General features: G+C 41.2%; 2 protein-coding genes across 3 annotated transcripts in view; one reads left to right on the top strand and one right to left on the bottom strand.

The window, feature by feature from the left end:
- Nucleotides 1-213: 213 nt before the first annotated feature.
- On the bottom strand, nt 214-5,688 carry LOC148099871 (uncharacterized). The gene is made up of 4 exons (XM_087849669.1): nt 5,609-5,688; nt 1,572-1,743; nt 955-1,136; nt 214-841 (listed from the first exon to the last, which is right to left on the bottom strand). Exons 1-4 carry the CDS (start codon nt 5,686-5,688, stop codon nt 214-216), a joined length of 1,062 nt encoding a protein of 353 aa, XP_087705795.1.
- A 4,754-nt stretch (nt 5,689-10,442) lies between these two features.
- The window catches only part of kif20ba (kinesin family member 20Ba), a 71,735-nt gene continuing 62,223 nt past the window's right edge, over nt 10,443-19,954 (top strand). For both annotated transcript variants that reach the window (XM_087849966.1, XM_087849965.1), the window contains exons 1-9: nt 10,443-10,550; nt 11,135-11,204; nt 12,884-12,973; nt 13,236-13,358; nt 13,536-13,674; nt 15,294-15,478; nt 17,339-17,393; nt 17,525-17,725; nt 17,844-17,955. In XM_087849966.1, coding sequence (XP_087706092.1) covers nt 11,136-11,204; nt 12,884-12,973; nt 13,236-13,358; nt 13,536-13,674; nt 15,294-15,478; nt 17,339-17,393; nt 17,525-17,725; nt 17,844-17,955 — 974 coding nt within the window. In that variant the 5' untranslated portion in view covers nt 10,443-10,550; nt 11,135. The remainder of the gene's footprint in view (nt 10,551-11,134; nt 11,205-12,883; nt 12,974-13,235; nt 13,359-13,535; nt 13,675-15,293; nt 15,479-17,338; nt 17,394-17,524; nt 17,726-17,843; nt 17,956-19,954) is intronic.

Below are 19,954 nucleotides of genomic sequence, written 5' to 3'. Positions count from 1 at the left end.
AATACAACAACAGATAATCTTATTTGTCCACATCTTCCTTTAAACCAAAAAAGAAAGAAAGAACTAAATTGTTTACATCATACACTGAAAAATGACTTCCCACTGCTCTTTTTTTCTAGCTGGGCTACAAATACTTTTGGGATTATATAGTAACTATAGTGGTTTTCCGTCCCTGGTTTATTTGAAGACTTCTCTCCAAAGCCACTGTGAAAACTATGCAGCATTAACAGGCTGACCTGAGCTACAGCCACCCCGTGCAGCTACGTCTGCTGCGGTGCCGTAGCTGCAGTTTTGTAGCTCCAGCGTTGTATCTGCAACTACCTCTCCTACAGTGTTGTCCATACTGCAGCAGCACAGAGATACAAGCAGCTTGTTGATGGGGCCTTTCAGCATGAGAAAAAACAAAATAAAATCCGTCAAGGGACTGAGCAGAAGTAAACATAGGGGAATATTAACAATATTAAAAATATGTTGGAACCCAAAATCTGTCGTTCTTGGTAAAACCAGTTTGAAAGCAATAAAGACTAGGGGAAAGGACGTCAGATGATAATCAATAAACAAGAGAACTAAGGTTCCAACAATTCTTCTTTTTTTTTCTGTGGGCACTGAGGTGGCAGCAGGCAGAGCTTTGAGGGTCCAAACCAAAGTGAGGATGAACAGGAAAGAAGGGACGAAGGGGAAAAAAAGGGGGGAAAAAGGAAGCAAAGTGATTGGAATCACAGGGAACACTTCAACAAGAAGTACAGTGATAATAGACAGGAGCCAGACCAGAACAGAGAGCGGCACAGAACATTTAGTTTGTCTGATGCAGTTCCACTGTGGACAGGTGATGACCAAACACCTGCAACACAAAACAAACAGACATTCTGATCATTATAGGAGGACATTTATCTTTAGAGGGACGCTTGAGAATTTGATTTAATGCAATACAGACAGAGAAAAACAGACAGGTACCTTTCAGTAGCAATGCACATCTTGAAGCTAATACTAGCAATCACAGTACAGTGAAAAATTTGATCAGCATACTGAAAAACGCTAGGTAGTGGGAGGAATAAAGGGAACATGATGCTGCACTGGACTAGATTGGAGAACAACAGGTTTGCGTAGTAGGTGATGGGGTCCTGCTCCTTTTGTACCTGCAGAAAATATTAATGCAACAAGTCACATTGATGCAGTAATAAATATGCCTTTTTGAATTAAAGAGATTTGTTACAGCAAATGAGTTTATTTATCCTGTCTGTGGTTTATCCTGTGATTTAGACGATAAACTGAAAAATGTGTAAAAGCTGCAAAATGGTTTGATGAAATTAAAAAGAGTGACAGATTGGTGACCAGTGCAGGTTTCACTCCACCTCTCACACTGTGACAGCTGGGATAAGCTTCCACTTCAGAAGCAGAAAAAAAAAATGGACGGATGAATTCAGAACTAAACTTTATGAACTTGTAACTCATAAAATTAACTTTTAAAGTGACCAAAGTGAAAAGATTTTATAAAACTAGACTGTTTGTAAAAGTGAATTCGTTCAGCAGGAGTGAGGCATAGAAAGTATTAAAAGTCTTCATTTACGTACCTCAAAACACACCCAACAGCTCACTGCCATGGTGAAAGGAAGGCAGGCATAGATGTTTATCAGCATGATGACATAGATATCATTAAAGTTCTCCATCTGTAGCAGACTTTCTGTATGATGGAGCTGCTGTAGAAAGATCCACCCACTCTCTTCTCTTGGCCAAAAGACTTGCCTGTTTGCAACAGGAGGTGTTAAAATGGTGAGCAGATCAACATTGTTGTTATTTTGAAACAAAAGAATGGTTGATTTTTTTTTAATATAGCGCCAAATAACAGCAACTATAATGTAAGGTAAAGACTCCACAATACCAAACCCCTGCAATCATGTGACCCCCTCTGAGCAAGTGTAGCAGCGTTTAAAAAAGACTTGACACCTTTTGGAGCCACAGCACATATTTCACATTAGAAAATCACACAGCACACCACCAAACAAAAATATCACAAAAAGCATTTAGATAATTCTCCGTGCACCAGTTTTGGCGGAATTGGCTCGGTTTGTCTCCACAATACCTTTTTTGCTTTCTTCTCACAAATAATCATGCTGGGCCTTCGTCTGGGTCGGCATTTCTCCAGGTTCCAGGTCAGAGCACTGCTTTTCCTTTTCAAATATTTATCTATTGCTATTACGCTCTGCGCCATCTCACAGCTTCTGTTTTACTAGCAGTTGGCCCATTTCATTAGAGCAGGTATTTGTACTGCCCTCTAGTGGAAGAGAAGGTAATTGTTCTACCCATTTCTCACGCCGATCGCTTAGAGCAGTGTTTCTCAAAATGTGGTACGCATACCACTAGTGGTACTTTGGCTTTCTCTGGTGGTACGCGGGAAATCCCCCCAAACATTTTTAAGATTAGATAATATACCATTTTTGAGGTATACAAAGACGACACAAGAGTTCCCAAGGCTCTTCTTGGGGCCGGAGTCAACCAGAAAACATCTCCCAAGCATGAGTCCTTTATGAAGTGCAGCCTTTCCTTATCGCCAGCAGTCTCGGCCACTACGGAGCACTGGTGGACTCGTTTCACTGGGCATTAAAACTGCAAGGGCGGCAGACAGCGCCGTCTGCATAAAATAAACACAGTGAAGCTGGAGGATGAACACTAACTTTTTTTCACTCGATAAATTTAACGTGACGGTTCCCGATAGTTAGGGACAATGCAATTGCATGGCATGATGCTGTAAATGGACCAAACTTCAGTCAGGACAACAACTGTAATATAAGGTTAGTCATTAACAGAGGTGGGACCAAGTCATTGTTTTGCAAGTCTCAAGTAAGTCTCAAGTCTTTATCCTCAAGTCACAAGTCAAGTCTCAAGTAATGTCAGGCAAGTCAGAGTCGAGTCTCAAGTCACGGGTGTAAAAGTCCGAGTAAAGTCACAAGTCTGAAACTTTGAATTTCAAGTCCTTAAGAGTCTTTAAAAAAGAACGAAAAAAGAATGTTGCAGTTATGCTAAATGTAAATATTAGACCATGTGATTTTAAAATCTGTGTTTTTCTCAACACATGACGAAATAGTGAATTTAGAAAATATACACAAATTGTGAAATTGCACCTCTATAAAATGCAGCTCAATTAAACTTAGCTCCAAGAATAATTTTCACCGACAGTTCTGAGATAAGCTGCATGTTATTCTTGGATGCGCTTGTAGGGCCGGCTTTAAAATCGCATGACAAAAATATCACACACATTAAAAAAAACTGTATCAGCAACGGAGCCTGGACAAGATTTGCTAGTTAGATGAAGTCATGATCTCATCGGAGCAAAAGAGAAGCACCACCTACCCTTCTTTATGCAACTTCAACTGTCGGAGAAAGTTGGAAGTTGTTCCATCTCTGTCTGTGATTCTCTGCTTGCATGTTTTGCATATTGCATTTCGGTTTTTTGTTGACTACTTCATAGTTTATGTACCTGAAAAAAATAATTCCTTGTAGCATTTTTGAGCGTTTTTTTGTTGTTGTTGATTTTTTTAAAAATCTGGTTAATTTGATTGGCTGTGCTACAGCTCACGCACACATACGTACGGAGTGTGGTTTGAATAAATGAATCAATGAATTGAATTAATGGCGCACACTTTCTATATAATATGTGTGTTAAATTTTATATTTGGGGTGAAATATCAAGTCTTTTCAAGTAAACCGGTTCAAGTCCAATTCAAGTCCCAGGTCATTGGTGTAAAAGTCCAAGTCAAGTCACAAGTCTTAGAACATTTTTTCAAGTCAAGTCTAAAGTCATAAAATTAATGACTTGAGTCCAAGTCATGTGACTCGAGTCCACACCTCTGGTCATTAATATACTGATGCATGGGCTGGGCTGTAGTTACATCGTGAGGTTTTGAAAACCTCACCAGGAACACAGGGGAGGCACAGAAACTAGGAAATTTTAAATACAAGTTATAAAGAATATAGCTTAAACCAAAATTACAAACACTACCTCACAGACTCGAACTGTGACCTTGTCAATACTTAAGTAGATGCCTCTGGAGCATGTTACGTTATTGTCCTGGAAGATCATATGGAGCATCGAGCACACAGGGCAGATAGTATGAAGTGTTTAAAGACCATCTAAAGTCTTTGTCTTTCACAGATTAACATCAATATATGAATAATTTTATTCCTATATTGTGTTTTGTTAGGTGTAAGAAACCTTTACATTTTTTTGGTCTTATATAACTTATTATAGTGAAGGAATCCAAAAATAAAGCACCACTTTTTTTTTTGCAGGCCCTATATAAAATGATATAAAGTGGACTTAAAAAGTCTCCATACATCTAGCACTTCCCAGACACACACACACCTCTTTCAGATGAACACACTCGTCCACGCTCAGCACAGCCACAGTGTGTCTGACACACTCTGCTACCTGTGATTGCTAAAAGGAGATCTGCAGCAGCTGATGGAAGTTTGTTGCTTTAATTTTTGCTTTTAAGTATGATATCGAACTTTAGCTCATGCTTTTGTAATTGTTTGAGCTTTTTATATTTCTGTTTCAGAGCACTAGCTTTGTATTTGTGCTGGATTTGTTATATTACTGTGTTTAAATAAACTGTAGTCAAAGGGAAGAAACAGCCGAGCACAAAACACTTGTGGCTGAAACACGAGTGAGTATTATCTGTACAAACTTCGAACAGCTGGCAAAAACATCTGCATCCTGTATGTTAGTGCAACAGGTTTCGGCCCAAATAAACTCCTCGACTTTGCCTTGTGTTGTATTTTTACTAATACAAAACTCTGGAGCGGAGGTGTCATCAAGTACACCCCATTCCAATTGTAGAAGGAACGAGCTGCATTCTCGGGAAGTCCAGACTTCCGTGTGAACTTAAGAAGTCAGGACTAGCGAGAACACGAGTACCCAGGGGCGGTCCAGACCCCCCCGCCCCAACACAAACACATATACACACATATAACATATTAAGGATTGTACATTAACATATTTTATTGTAAACACTGTTGTCATAACCAAACTGAATTTAACCAGAGAAACACATATATAGATAGAGATACAGTACTGTCAGGGCAGTCGACTTTTTGCCACGGTTGCACTGGTGCTCCTAACTTTTGTGTGTGTGCGCCAAAGAAAAAAAATTTAGGCGCACCTACCAAACGCAACAAACATTAGCCTGCAAAGCCACAGTGAACAGTGAGCTGCTCCAGCGGCCCCGCCCCTCTCCTCTCTGTGCGGTAAGCAGCAGCCACATCTCGCAAAAGAAGGACGTCCTTACTCCACACAAATGGGCGATGGAAAACCGATCGGTGCCCATGCAATCCCATGAATGATCAGCCCACGATGCCGCCCTGGGCAACGGCCCATGTCGCCCATATCAAAACCCGTCACTGCTCTGGTTGATTAGTTTATTTCCTGAATGGGAACATAACAACAGATGGCTCTCCACGCCCCGCCCCACACAGCTACAGCAGGACATCTTGTAACTATTCCGCTTTACCAGAGTTTTAAATCCAACTGGTGTCAGCCACGTGCCCACTAAGCACTCGTCAGGTGATAAAACAGGTTTTATGCACATTGTGTGTGAACAATACAACTCACCTATTGCGTATCTTCAGCAGCGACTGGAAGCGATCACTGCAGCCAGGATCAAACCAAGACAGGGGGCGCTGTTTCCCCATCACACTGACATTTGAGGCAAGTTTCAGTTTTATTTGTCATATGAAAGTTCGCACTGGGTCAACATTGCAATGAAATGTCTAGTATTTATAGTACAGTAAAATATTAACAGACTAAATATATATAAATATATATACACACATGTATAAATAAAGAAATCTTAAGAAATCTTAAAATAGAAGTGTGACCGTTGACATCTTTTGAGGGGGGAGCAACGTATTGCACATGAGATAAAGTAGCAGGAGTGAGCAGCAGTGCAAACTGAGCAGTGCAAGATTTAAAGTGGCAGTTAGTACAGTATTGCACAGAGTAAGGGTTTTGATTTTTATTTAAATACTTATAAAAATGAAGTGAACAGAGTGTAGAATCCACTTGAGAAACTGGAGGACAGCTTCTGTGTGCATCCTGTGAAGTGTGGTGTTCAGGTGTTGTAGTTGAGGTTTTTTTGAGTCTTGTAGTCCGAGCAGACAGACTCCTGTAACTGCCAGATGGTAACAAGGAGAACAGCTGGCGTGCTGGGTGGCTGTGGTCCTTGGTGATGCTGTGCGCTTTACGGAGGCACAGCTGGAGATAAATATCCCGAATGGCAGGAAGCCTCATGCCAGTGATGTGTTCTGCTGCCTTCACCACCCTCTGTAGTGATTTTCAGCTGCTGGCAGACTGTAATGCAGCTCGTCAGAAAACATTTGATCACACACGTGTAGAAATTTGAGTCAGCATTTATGCCAAACTTCCTCAGCCGCCTCAGAAAGCAGAGTCACTGCGAGCTTTCCTGATAGCAGTGCCTGTGTGAAGGGTCCAGGACAGATCCTCAGTGATGCTGACTCCGAGGAATTTTAGGCAAGTGGAATGATACCAAATAAACACTGTTACATTAACTAGAACGCTGACATTTTGCTTTTGTTAGCTGTTTATGCCAGTCTCAGTGTAGTTGGGTATATTCATTTTGATAATCTAGCTTTTGACTTGTTTTGAACTAGTTTGGCTTTATTTAATTCTGGGTTTAGAGACTTGTTTGTTTTTCTGTGCTACTTCTGAAAAAAACACAGAAGAGGAATTTTGTACATTTGTGTTGGTGTAAAACAGCGGTCCACAACCTTTTTTGCGCCACGGACCGGTTTATGCCCGACAATATTTTCATGGACCGGCCTTTAAGGTGTCGCGGATAAATACAACAAAATAAAACTAGTACTGGTACCGAAAAAAAAAAATTATTCATAACACACGTGAAAAGACCCAGGAAAACCGAGTAAACGATAAAAACGATAACAAAATAACGCTGAAAACCGATAAAAACCCTGAAAACTATACATTTCACGCCTGAGCCTCAACTCTCGCCCGGGGGTTGGGGACCGCTGGTGTAGAGCACTAAAACCATTAGTACCACCTGATATTTCACTTCCAGATGTGGATAATTTTAGCTGTCTGATTGTAATTCTACATGGATATTGATGGCAGCAAAAGTTGGGAAAGCGCCACGTTTACTCTGGTGAACAGAGGAGACCAATTAAAACATTCAAGAAACAAAACAGTGAAAATGTGGCCAGATGGGCTACTCGCCTTTTTCTCTCTCCTTTCTTTCTCTCTCTCCCTCGCTCTCTCCTGCGCTCGCTCTCTTCGCCGCGCAGCTAGGTTGATTGGGAGCCCACCTGCGTATTGATTGCAGGGCGGCATTAGCCTGTATAAAGCAGGCCGGTGTTTTTGTTTGATCATTCCTCCCATGCATGCGGCACAAAGCAGCAGTAAATGCTGGCCCACTGCGACGGACTGATCAGCAGGAGTCAATCATATGACAGCTACAGGTACGCTCTTAACCTCAGATTCCCTTCGAACACTGGGATTTGTGTTAATAGTTTTGCGGCCTGTTGTAGCACGGCAGTTGGTTTTATTCCGGCGTTGCGGAGAGAGGTGCTCGTGTTATCCCCACCAGTGAGAGTATAGCGCCTCCGTTCCTGGGGTAAGCCGTTAAAAACGACTTTTATTAGCATTTATAGCTATAAGGGTCTAAGGCTATATTTATCTGTTTTAGGGTTGACTGCTGCATTTGCCTCTCCGTGGCAGATCGCCCTACATAAACTGGAAGGGTGAAACGCCTTCTCAGCGGCTGGTGTGAGGACTCCTCCTCAGTGGACCCTGCTGTCTTGTCTTGTCTTGTTTTGCTTTGTTTCGTCTTATTTTGACTTTTATTAAGTAGGCTTACCTCTTTCTGGTTCGCCTGGTTTTATTCTATTTTTATCCTGGACTGTTGCTCGTACCCACGCTTCTGTGATCGGGCTGAAGCGACCCTCTGCCCGAGTGTCGTGCTGGACTTTAAATCGCCTCGGTTGACGGTCTCAGCCGGTGAAGAGCCAGACCGGCTCGCGATCGAGGATAATTACCACCAGCACGAGTGATAGTTTGATCCGTGGGGTATAAGCCTTCCTGTGTGTGTGTGTGTGTGTGTGTGTGTGTGTGTGTGTGTGTGTGTTTCCTTTTATTAAAGTTATTAAAGTGTGTTTTAGTTTTTTTTTTATGATCCGTAGCGAGCCTGACGCTCAGTGTCCTTTTATTTTTTTAACATATTTTTCTGTGTTTTATTTCAGTGAACGGCGGACGTGCCAGTGGCCTTGGGACCTCAGGTGGTGGGTCGTTTTTCACACTTTCTTTTGTACAGCACCGGGTGGGCTGCAGTGATTTTCTTTGTGTGATTTTTCTTTTGGGTCCACGGCTGCTGGTAAGTCTAAGTTCCCTGATTGTTTTATTTTCATTCTAGGACACTGTCAACAATGACGCTACATCTTGGGTTTTAATATTTTATTTATTTTTATTATAAATAAAACTGTTATAATATTGGAGCCAACCTGCCTCAGTGTGCATCTTTGAATCTGTGCGGCCTCCTTTTATTCTTTTATTTATTCTTCTTAAATACATTTCCTGGGGGTAAAATTCCCCTAGGTGGCGTTGTCATTTTCATTATTACTTTTTTATCTAACCCCGCCGACCACTTGGTCACAAAAACATCGCAGCTGTTTTAAAAAGATCATTAGCTTTGCATCAAGTCAACTCATCACTAATGGTGGATACAGATTTACAGTTTATTGCCAAAAGTATTTCCTCGCACACACATAAACTTAAATCACATTTCATTCTTAATACATAGTGTTTAATATGAGCAGCTTGTTAATGGAGCCTTTCTGGATGAGAGAAAGAAGAATCAAAACCATGAAAGGACTGAACAGAAAAACTCGGGTCGAGTTGATGGAAAGGATATGGCATGATCAGGTGAAATTCTTCTAATTGTTACAGAGATGATTGTAGGAATATAGCAGAAAGCTGAACACTATGCACTGTCTGACTATGGCAATTGCAAAAAAAGCGAGTGTTTCCGGAAATTCCGAAAAATGACTAGAAGACGCGCTTCTTTTGTGGTGGAGGAACACCATAGTAATTGCTTACGGAGCTTGTTTCTTCGACATCTTTAAGAGTTCTGAGCAAATGTTCGTCCTCCAGAAAATCTTATGTACACAAACACGCGTTGCAACTTCTGGTGTGCGTCTTTTATTGACAGCGAATGCGCACCTGCGGACCTCTTATGAGCAGCATAACCAATTACAGCAAGATGATACAACAAACACAGCAGTACTACTGATCCAAAATACTCAAAGCTTCATAACTGAAACAAACATGGACATTTATTTTTAGGTCACATCACTAATGTCACATAAGTTTGCTGACATTTGGTTAACAGTAATGTTTTAATGTTCTTCGTTATTAAAAATTTGCAGAAAACATAAAATTCAGTACTTACTCAAAACATAAAATTACAGTAGTTTACTCTTCGGACGCCCCACTTCAGTCATCCACCGTTTTTTTTTTCGTTGTTTTTTTTTTTTTTTTTTTTTTTTTTTTGGGGGGGGGGGCATTATCCACACCCACCGCCGCGCTATGAATTCTGGGAAAGGTTGGGCCACGAAGGATACACCGACCCATCCTTCAAATTCAGGGAAATGAAGGACGCATTGGTTTTGCCTTTGATTTGGGACACCCTTCACTGTGTCACCGTGGCCTTCAAATGCCGCCTCAGAAGGATGCGGCCCATGAATTGGGATACAGCCGATGATTTTATGTGGTGCACCACCTCATGGTCAAGTTGTTTTGGCTAAGGTTCATCAGTGCATTAAATTCAGCTTTAGGCCTTTTACAGTGACTCAAGAATTGAGGATTAGTAAGTAAACTTCCATCAACTCTGGATTTTCAGCATTACAAAGAGGTTCATTTCCTGTTGGGGTACACAATCATGTGAAACTTAGACTGATCAGGCCTAACATTATGACCACTAACAGGTCTCTTAAAACTAGGTCCCTTTTGTGACAGAGTTTTTGGTTACAGATTATGAACATCGTGAATCCCGTATTTCACTAAGCCCAAGCACAACAGATGGTTAAATTCACTTTTTGTCCTCTCTTTACCATCTACCAAAAACTAACTTTTCATCACGTCATTTAATCCTGAACTAGCGAGATTTTGATGTATTTTGGTTTTAATGACTCTAAAATAAATTAAATGTTTTGTTTAGATAAGCTAATTTAACAATTTAATTGTTTACTTTGTATTATAACCACTCATGTGATAACTGGTTGATAACAGCCTGATAACAGATGCTTTGTAGAGATCTCCGCTGGTTTATTTACGAGTTCTAATATCCGCCTGTACGCCTTACATGTGAACGCAACACAAAGCACGCATGTGCAGTTTCTTGTCGAAGCCGATTGGTCCGTTTCAAACTCAGAGCGCCGTCTTTTTATTTTGTTTAGCTCTACGTTGGTTAGCATACAAAAGAATATTCTTCTGTTTTAGCGCCCGATGTTCAAGATATAACAGCAACGTGAGTATATTTGTCGAGTAGTATCCCAACGTAACGGTTACTGTCCGACTCCTGTTTCGGAAAGGATACCGGACATTTGTTAAAAAGTGTTGTGATTCTTAACTGACAGGTGCGGCTCCTTGTCAAGTGAACAGTGGCACTAATCAGAAATTTGTGATACACAAATGAAAAGTGCACGAGTGTCTGGAATAGACATCGATGATACAGTGATGACGTTTGACTGTGACTTGGCAAAAACGCTCACAAATCTATTGTTACGGTGTTTTCCCCTGCAGTGCTAACCATTGTTGTTAGCTGGCTAACTTAGCAGTTAAATCGTAGCAATGAGCTAATCAGTCGTTGGCTAACGAAGCTGACTGACTTCTTTTGTTTATTTATTTGTTTGCCGAATTCACAGCGACCCTCCGAAACGCCTGCTTTTTGACGGGCGGGATTTGCACCAACTTGTTGACCATACTAAATGGATAAATGTCATGTTTTTGACAGCGAGTTTGTGTATGTGTGATCATTTAGCCCTGTTGGCTGTTTTGACAGTTAATTTTTAAATCTACAGTTGCTTTCTCGTTTTGTTGTTGTTGTTGCAGGATGATGGAATCATGCCCTGACAAGGCTGACAAGCAGGAACAGGAAGTTGGCACCTTACCAGACTCACAGGTAAACCAGGTCTTTTATACAGAGCTGACATAAACGCTTGTGTCGACCATACGGGTGACTGTGTGACAGAAATAACGTGATACCTACTACGTTTAAAACATTATGAAGTGTTTACAGCAGCATGCGCACACTTGGCTGTACACCTGGGGGTTTCGTGCCTAAGAATCGGTCCAAGCACACTCTATTAAACAGAAATGTGTACAGATTCAGCCTATTTTGGGCCATTTTCTAAACATTTCTATCCACAATTCTTCAATAACTGCACCCCAAATGTCTCCATGCAGTCAAAACCTTCTACATAAAAAATATAAATCACAATCACAGTCAGAAAGACTATTTATCCCCAAGGGACAATTAAGATACAACAGAGCAGCATGATGTTAAGATAAAGACGGGGCATAAACAGGCAATAAGAGTGAGATAATAAATACACAGAATATACATCATATACACAGTTTTAAAATGAAAGTGACTGAATATAACTGACTGAAAATAGATAATTTATTAAATATGTCACAAATAAAACTAGGATTTCATTGATGTAACTTTTCCTGGACTGATACTGACTTGTTATTAGTAGTAATAAAGGAGCTGATATATATTTGCTGTCAAATAAATAATAATTTAATGTTGGTGTCCAAATTTAGACTAAAACAGTTCATCAGTCATTCAGTGTGTTATTTGTTAACACAGGGAGCACTGTTATTCAGAAGCAGTGTTAAACGAGACTAATAACCAAAACAAGTATGTCAGGGGATTTGAATGGCCAGCTAAAGTGGTGGATTGTTTTCACAGTAACCGAAGCGTATGAGGTAACTGAAGGAAAGTCTGCTCAGAGGTGTGGACAGTTCAGCAGGAGGACAATGCTGGTGGTGAAGGACTCAACAGGGCAAATACATCAATTAGTTTTTCAGCTATAAATACATGACTCTAGCACTTTTAAAAAAGTATTCGCAGATTTAGTCCCAGCTGTCTCCATTTTTGATTTCACAACAGCAGTGAAAGTTACTGCTGTAGATTATGTTGAAGCCACAGTCTTGGTTCTTAGAGACCCGCAGGGAGTGACGGAGATGTTGAGTAGCTGAAGCCGGGTGGAGTTAGAGAATAAAGTTTTCTAAAGTGGACGAGAGCAGCGCTTTTTACTGTGATTGCAATTAAAAAGCCACCAAGAGTCTTTTATCAAACCACCTGATCAACAAGCATCTTTTCACTGGTCCCATCCCCCGCCTCTTGGTTCCACATGTGCCCGAAGAAAGACAACGTTAAAACCAAAGCTGTCAGAATGCAGACGAACTAGCTTAGTTTAGTTGAATTCCTTTTAAACTTTGCTGCAGACTGATGGGAGACATCCACTCTCTCCTCTTTCAGAGGTATTTGTACAGATTTGTTGAAAGGTTTACAGCACAAATGAACATGTTAACCTTTCAGCCTTGGTGTTGGTGCAGGCCTCAGGTTCAGACTTGGAGGTAATGAAACTGTTTTGCTGATGTTAAAAACATGTGCAGGCCCCCGATTTCCCACCAAGGAAACTGATTATGAACCAATAATGAAGTGTTAATGGAACCTTATGTATAAACACCTACTTATCCATCCACGGCCTGTTGTGCAAACTGAACGTAACACCAAAAATCTCGTCTTTCACTTTGTGATTTTTCACTGAAATCCGATGTTTCCTGCAGGATTCCTGCACCGAGGAGAAAGAGCACCTTCAGGTCTACCTCCGAGTCCGACCTTTCACCTCAGCAGAGATAAACAGTGGAGAGTCTCAGGTAAAAAAAGAATGAAGTCGTGGACGTGAGAGTAATTAATGTGCTGGATATTGATTGGAACTGAATTTGTGTTCAAAGTGTAGACACTGAATTCAAAGGCCATCGAATAAACAGAACAGGCTTTGTTTTGTGGTGGAGAACTTCTTCCACAGTGTCAGAATGATGAGGTTCTGCTGATGCGTCTGCAGATCATGTTAAGTGAATGTAAACTGAACCAGAATAACCCCCGTCTGTGTTCCTCCTGTTATTCATTCACTAACAGGACTGCGTTAGCATCGAGCTCCCTGACACAGTTCTGCTCAAGCCTCCCAGTTCGTCCCTCTCAGCAAGACTGAGCACCGACAAAGGTTTTCCACAGACTGGACAGCACTTCCAGTTCTCTCAGGTTGGTGTTTCCTGGTGTCACAAAGTGTTTTTATCATCGACGTCCACAGAAATAAATGATCCGTTCCCTGTCTTTTTTGCTCAGTCTCAGGCCAGAATGTTGGAGAATTCCTCATGTTTAAATATGAGACGATAAGTTTACCCTCAGTACAGATGTGCCTTTTCCTTCCTTGGACAGGTGTATGGCCCTGAGACAACACAGAGGGAGCTGTTCGCAGGCACCGTGAAGGATTTGGTGAAAGATGTTCTCGAAGGCAGAAACTCTCTGGTTTTCACTTACGGAGTCACAAATGCTGGGAAGACCTTTACATTCCTCGGTATGTGGCAGTCCCTCATGTCCTGAAGTGCATCACTTTATGTCAAGGAAAGTTGCTTTGCAGTTTTGTATGACTGATGCCATCTTGTGGTGGATCGGTGTAACAGCAACAAACACACATAATTGTGAGTCCGCTGTCTTCAACACTGGATCTCGTCCAGCTGCTGTCTTGAACCTTTTGATGAACTCTGTACTCTAACATGGAAAGAAATAATAGTTGAGCTGTTTTTATCTAAAATTGATGTGCAAGAATTAAAGCTTACTAGCTTTACTTAGCAAGTCGCAATTCAAGCTTCACTTTTATATACGACTGCCAGGACTGTTCGACAGAGTCGCTGAGTTTTCCTTTTAAAAAATAATGTCTTTGCTTTTCCTTTGGAGGTGTTTGATCTCATTAAACAGCCTGTATGGCTTTCATACTCAGGCTTGTGGAGCAGCCTGTAGAAGTGAGATCAGAATCAGTGTTTTGAGTTTTTATTGTAAAGGCTAACAAACTTGTGTGGGCTGGCTGGTTGATGATGGATTTTACTGTAAGAAATTAATTGTACATTCATTCCCTCAATTAGGGATGAGAATCGATAAGGGCTACGTCCACACGTATCCGGGTATTTTTGAAAACGCAGATTTTTCTATGCGTTTGCACCTTTCGTCCACACGTAAACGCGTTTTTGGTCAAAAACTGAGATTTTTAAAAACTCCGGCCAGGGTGGATATTTTTGAAAACTCAGTTTTTGCATTTACGTGTGGACGAGAAAAACGGAGAAAACGCAGCGTCAGAGGTGTGCGCCTTTTTTGACGTTACACTGTGCGCCACGTTATTGTTTCGGTGAAATGAATTTCTACAATACTGTTACTGTTAATTGTTTTCTCTGCAGTGTTTAAATGCTTACATATACACACACAGTTACTGTCCCTCCACACATACGACTCGGTTCTGCTTCTATGCCCCAGCTTTGTTTACTTTTTCCCACCGAGGCTTCTAGACTTCTGATTGGCCAACATTTCTGCATGGTTAGGAATATAGCGCCACCTGCTGCTTTGGCATGTTCCTAGTTTTCCTTCATTTCTGCCTTTACGTGTGGACGGGATTATTTTTTTAAAACGAAAACGGAAAATCTCCGTTTTCAAAAATACCCGTGTACGTGTGGACGTAGCCAAGAATTTAGCTGGTTTCTGATTCATTATCGACTTTTGTTTCCACCATGTTAAAAGTCGCCACCGTCTCTCAGCAGGATTTCAAAGACATTGATGCTGCGTGGTCGCCTGTTTGTGCTCTTTGTTGTGATCAGTGTTGGAGTTGTTACTTAAAGTATTGCACAGGATACTTTTTGCTAAAGTGATGCAGTAAGTTAATTAATTACTCCCAGGCAAAAGCCATTCATTATACTACTCCACGAAATCAGCCAATCATAGTGCAAGCAGATCGCCAGTTCCAAGGAATTGAACTACTGGGAACCAGTTCTTGATTCTCATCTCTTCCCTTGATGTGATTCTCACGTCACGATTTAACACTTTATACTTTTATGGCTTTTATTTTATGTTAATAACTGACTGAAAGTTAATAAAACATGACTGCCTGTCGACGTGTCACAGTTCATCATCATGCTTGTGTCACTCAAGGTCCGGATTCTGACGCCGGCATCCTGCCCAGGTCTCTCGATGTCATTTTCAGCAGCATCAATGAAAAGGTTTTCCCTGGAATGAGCATCAAGCCGCATCGCTGCCGAGAGTTCACGAGGCTCACAGTGGAGCAGCAGACGGAGGAAGCGTTGTTCAAACGAAGCCTCCTCAGACAGCTGAAAGAGGTAAAGTGTGTGTGTAAGCAGACACACACACACACACACACACACACTGTGTTTTCATATCGTTGTGGGGACACCTAAGTAACATAATGCTTTCCCTAACCTTAACCATCAAAAATGAATGTCTAAACCGAACCACAACCTGTAACCCTGACACTGAAACCACATTTTGAGTCCTTCACATGCGGCGTGTGTGTGTGTGTGCGCATGTGTGTGTGTGATTCCAGTCATAAACGTGTTGTAGGAAGTATTTCCTGACAGTGAAGAAGTAACAATGTTGCAAGGCCATTTTTGGGGGGGTGACACTGATTAGAGGGAGACATGATGCATGGAGAAAGACTCTGCTGTGGGAACACCCGACACCCACTAGAGGTGGGAATCACCATACATCCCACGATTCGATATTATTGCAGTTTTTAAAAATATTTTGCGATATTCAGATTCTGTACATAAAGGTAAACTTTATCAATCATCATTTTCTCTAATATCAAAGTCTCACACTCAGTCTTTCTCTCATTTCAGTTTTATTGTTGACAAACTGAACGGTTTGTATTACAGTCTAGTCCAACTTAACTGAATCAACCATCTGGTACAATTATAGCTATTCTGAACTATGCAGTTTATGAAAACTATGCAGCCCCTTCAGCAACTGAAGAATTTGAAAGTAAATTAAAACAAAATATAATTTTACATTAAATAAAAAAGTTTTAAACTTAATTAAAATAAAACATGTCTTAAATTAAAATAAGTAAACTGTCATGTTTATTGCTGCCAAAAACAAGTTAAACACATTTGGACAGTGAAGGAATGTCAGGATTCTTGCTCAGAAAAAGGATCAACATGCTCTGAAGTCAGAGCACAAAAACCTTTTTTGTAACAAAATATCGATTTCTGCTGTCCCTGTATCCATACATTATTAGCAAACAAAATATCACCATACTACACAGTATCGAGTTTTTCCCCACCCCTAACACCCATCCTGTGGGCCAATCAGTGATCGTCTGTTCTGGAAGGTTTTGAACGTTGTTCTGTTGTGTTTTAAAGAATTGAAGCTGTGTTTTACCTTTGTTTGTTTGTTTGTTTTTGTTTTTTGGGAGCTTGTTTGCAATATTTTCATACACATCTTTCCAGTCAAATATGGAAATGTATCAGCTACGCCTCACACAGCACATGATCATCAGAGGACCATTAAAAGCCTTCTATAGAGCAGTGTCTGCTGCACAGTTTCATCACATTAGGGGGAAGTGAGGCCAGAATAACAAACAAACAAGGGACATGCGCTGAACCTCATCTCCTCCACCCCTCCGATGACAAAGACACGTGCAGTACAAACCAAACTAGACCTAACGAAAGTCACATCTTTGCATAAGAAACAGAACAGCTCCGATTTCAAACATTTGGGAGGCTGAGGACACGACTGAGATGCTGTTTCTGTCAGTCGCCGGAGGAACCTTTTAAACAGTAGGATGTGAGGAAGAGCCAGGTGCTGGCAGATCCATTCATCATGCACACCAATGAGCCCTGCAGACGGACACGCAAAGATCCTCGTGAGCAGAGAGCGAGAAAACAAACGGGTGCACAAGAACGCAGGACTCAGCGGGGCTCTAACAGGGTGTTAATATACGGCTCAAAGAAAGCATTGCACAGCACTGCAAGATTAAATATTTGCTCTGAACCCACAAAGTGGTTTTCAGAACTGCAGGAGTGGTTTTATTTTACTGTTGCATCCTTTTAAAGCTTGTGACGAGTCTTTGGTGAATCTCAATCATGTGGTGAACTCCTCTATAAAGGTTTTTGTCTGCTCCTGCTTATCAGCCACACGGTTTTTAATGTATTTATAATATTTTATTATTTTTGCTTTAGAGTGCAAAGAGCAACATCAGTCTGTTGAACTCGACCAACAGGACTGTCAATGAAGGCAAGTTTTACATTTTAATGTAGCGCATGCAACGCTGAACACGTCTGTGCTGTTAATGTTGAAGTTATGACAAACATTACAGATCAAGCAGTGGGGATGGTTCAGTGTGTGTGTGTGTGTGTCTGCTGCAGGCGCCTCCATGCTGTGGACCAATGCAGAGGATGAAATCTCACTGGAGGTGGACGCTAACACCAAGTTCTCTGTTTGGGTTTCTTTCTGTGAAATTTACAACGAGAACATTCACGACCTCCTGGAAGTGGCGCCCGGTGGGGCCCTGAGGAGGACCGCACTGCGCCTCTCGCAGGATGTCAAGGGAAACACGTTTGTCAAAGGTCAAATCTGAAATTATAAAAGCAGAACTTAATGTCAGCTTTATCGTAAGTTTTCTTCTAAGAATATACGAGAGCCTTCCCAGTGACTCGTACGCTGTGTTTGTGTGTTTCCATCTAGATCTGCGCTGGGTTCAAGTCAACAGTGCCGAGGAGGCGTACACGGTGATGAAGTTGGGAAAGAAGAACCAGAGCTTCTCCTCCACTCGACTCAATCACCTGTCCAGCAGGAGGTGAGGACGACAGGCTGCAGCATTCAGACCCAGGCTGAGGCTGCGTCCACACGTACACGGGTGTTTTTATAAACGGTGGATGTCAACAAATCCCGTCACACGTGCAGTTTTGGAGATATATCTCCATCTGCTTGTAAACGAAGTCAAAGACGTCAAGAACACGCCAAAGCAACAGGTGACCAAATAACCGTGTAGAAATGTTGGCCAATCAGAAGTGTAGAAGCCTGGGAGGGGAAGCGTAAACAAAGATGGCGCATAGAAGCAGTCTGTCTAAGTACAGGCACAGTGACTGTGTGTGAAAACAGCAGCAGCAGCATTTTGTCTCTATCGTTGTAGAAATTCATCTCATGTAAACAATAACATGGCGCACAGCTTTGAATAAATCTGTTTCCCACACGTAAACGCAAAAACCACGTTTTAAAAAATCTCAGTTTTCAGTGATTTAAAACGGCGTTTACATGTGGACAAAAGGCCCAAACGCATGGAAAAAGCTGCGTTTTCAAAAACACCCGTGGACGTGTGGAAAGAACTCTGATTCGTTTGTGTGAACGCAGTGATCCCACTCAGGTGTGGACCAACCGCACTGAGACTCTTTGGAGTGGGCGCTCTAAGAATGTGAATGAATGTGTTATATATGGAGAACGTCCTGGCAGCCCAGTGCTCAGACTTTGGGTTTAGGTGTGGACGAGGAAACGTCAAAGGTGTGCGTCGTTTTTGATGCCACGCTTTACGTTACATTATTGTTTAAATGACATAAATTTCTGCAGTGGCAGATAGAGACAAAATACTGATGCTGCTGATCTGACCACCTGCAGTTTTACACGCTTACATACACACACAGTTACTGTCCCTCCATTGAGAAAAGCAGAGGTGTCAGATTCTACGTTCAACACAGACACACTCACGACCAGAGACGGGCAGTAACGCGTTACTGTAATCCGATTACTTTTTTCAAGTAACGAGTAAAGTAAGGGATTACTATTGCAAAAACGGTAATTAGATTACCGTTACTTTCCCGTAGGAACGCTGCGTTACTGCGTTACTAAAACCGTGATTTTTTTGCGAGAATGTCTCATGACAGTGACGTAAGCGAGTGCGACGTTCGTGACAACAGCTGTGTGCAGATCAACAATGGATCATATATCGAGTGCAGAGAGAGTATGAGCGTGCAGCGTTTAAAGCGTGGAAGTACTGACCTTACTTTGAGTTTGATTCCATAAAAAGTGACAAAAACATTAGTGTCCGTTGTGCGTGGGAAGAAAACTTCTTTTTACAGCGAAAAAAACCCTAAACTTCCAAACAAGCACCGAGTAGCTACGACGTAATGGGAAACTCACAGAGAAACTCGCGGATTCTTCCACTGACCGCTGCACACCTGCACCAGGGTAAACCTCCGCCTACCCCACTCCTGCTTTACAGGTGAAAATAGAGCAACAGGACCGCTAGTCTTTGATGTTATTTATTTTCTGCTGTGTTTTACTTGCATCTATTTGAAAGACTGAGTGTAAACACAACAAAAAAATTATTTTATGTGCAGGAATGTGCAGAAAATAGGTTTAAATATTAAACAAATTTATTTTATTAAATTTTTTTTGCTTTATCACCTATTCAGGTTGTAAATCGTGTTTTTAAAAAGTAACTAAGTAATTAATTACTTTTGAAAATAAGTAATCAGTAAAGTAACGGGATTACTTTTTGGGGGAAGTAATCAGTAATTAGTTACTGATTACTTTTTTCAAGTAACTTGACCAACACTGCTCACGACCCAAATCCCGACATCGGTTTTGAATAAATTAATTTTTTAAATTAAATTTATGTGTGCTGTAAGCATTTTATTCATTTTTAAGATGTGAGTCTACACCAACCAAAATACTGTCTTTAGTTATTAACATTTGAAATGATGAAGGCACTTGAAAAGTAACACAAAGTTATCTGCCTGTTCAGAAAAAGGTTTTGTGAGGGTACAAAACTCTGTTTACTGTTTCCCTCCAGGCTTCTG

This window comes from Neolamprologus brichardi, chromosome 13 (genome assembly GCF_056152115.1).
Source record: "Neolamprologus brichardi isolate AB-2024 chromosome 13, ASM5615211v1, whole genome shotgun sequence".
Lineage (NCBI taxonomy): Eukaryota > Metazoa > Chordata > Actinopteri > Cichliformes > Cichlidae > Neolamprologus > Neolamprologus brichardi.
The sequence above is the reverse complement of the archived record's forward strand: the minus strand, read 5'-3'. Positions and strand labels throughout refer to the sequence as shown.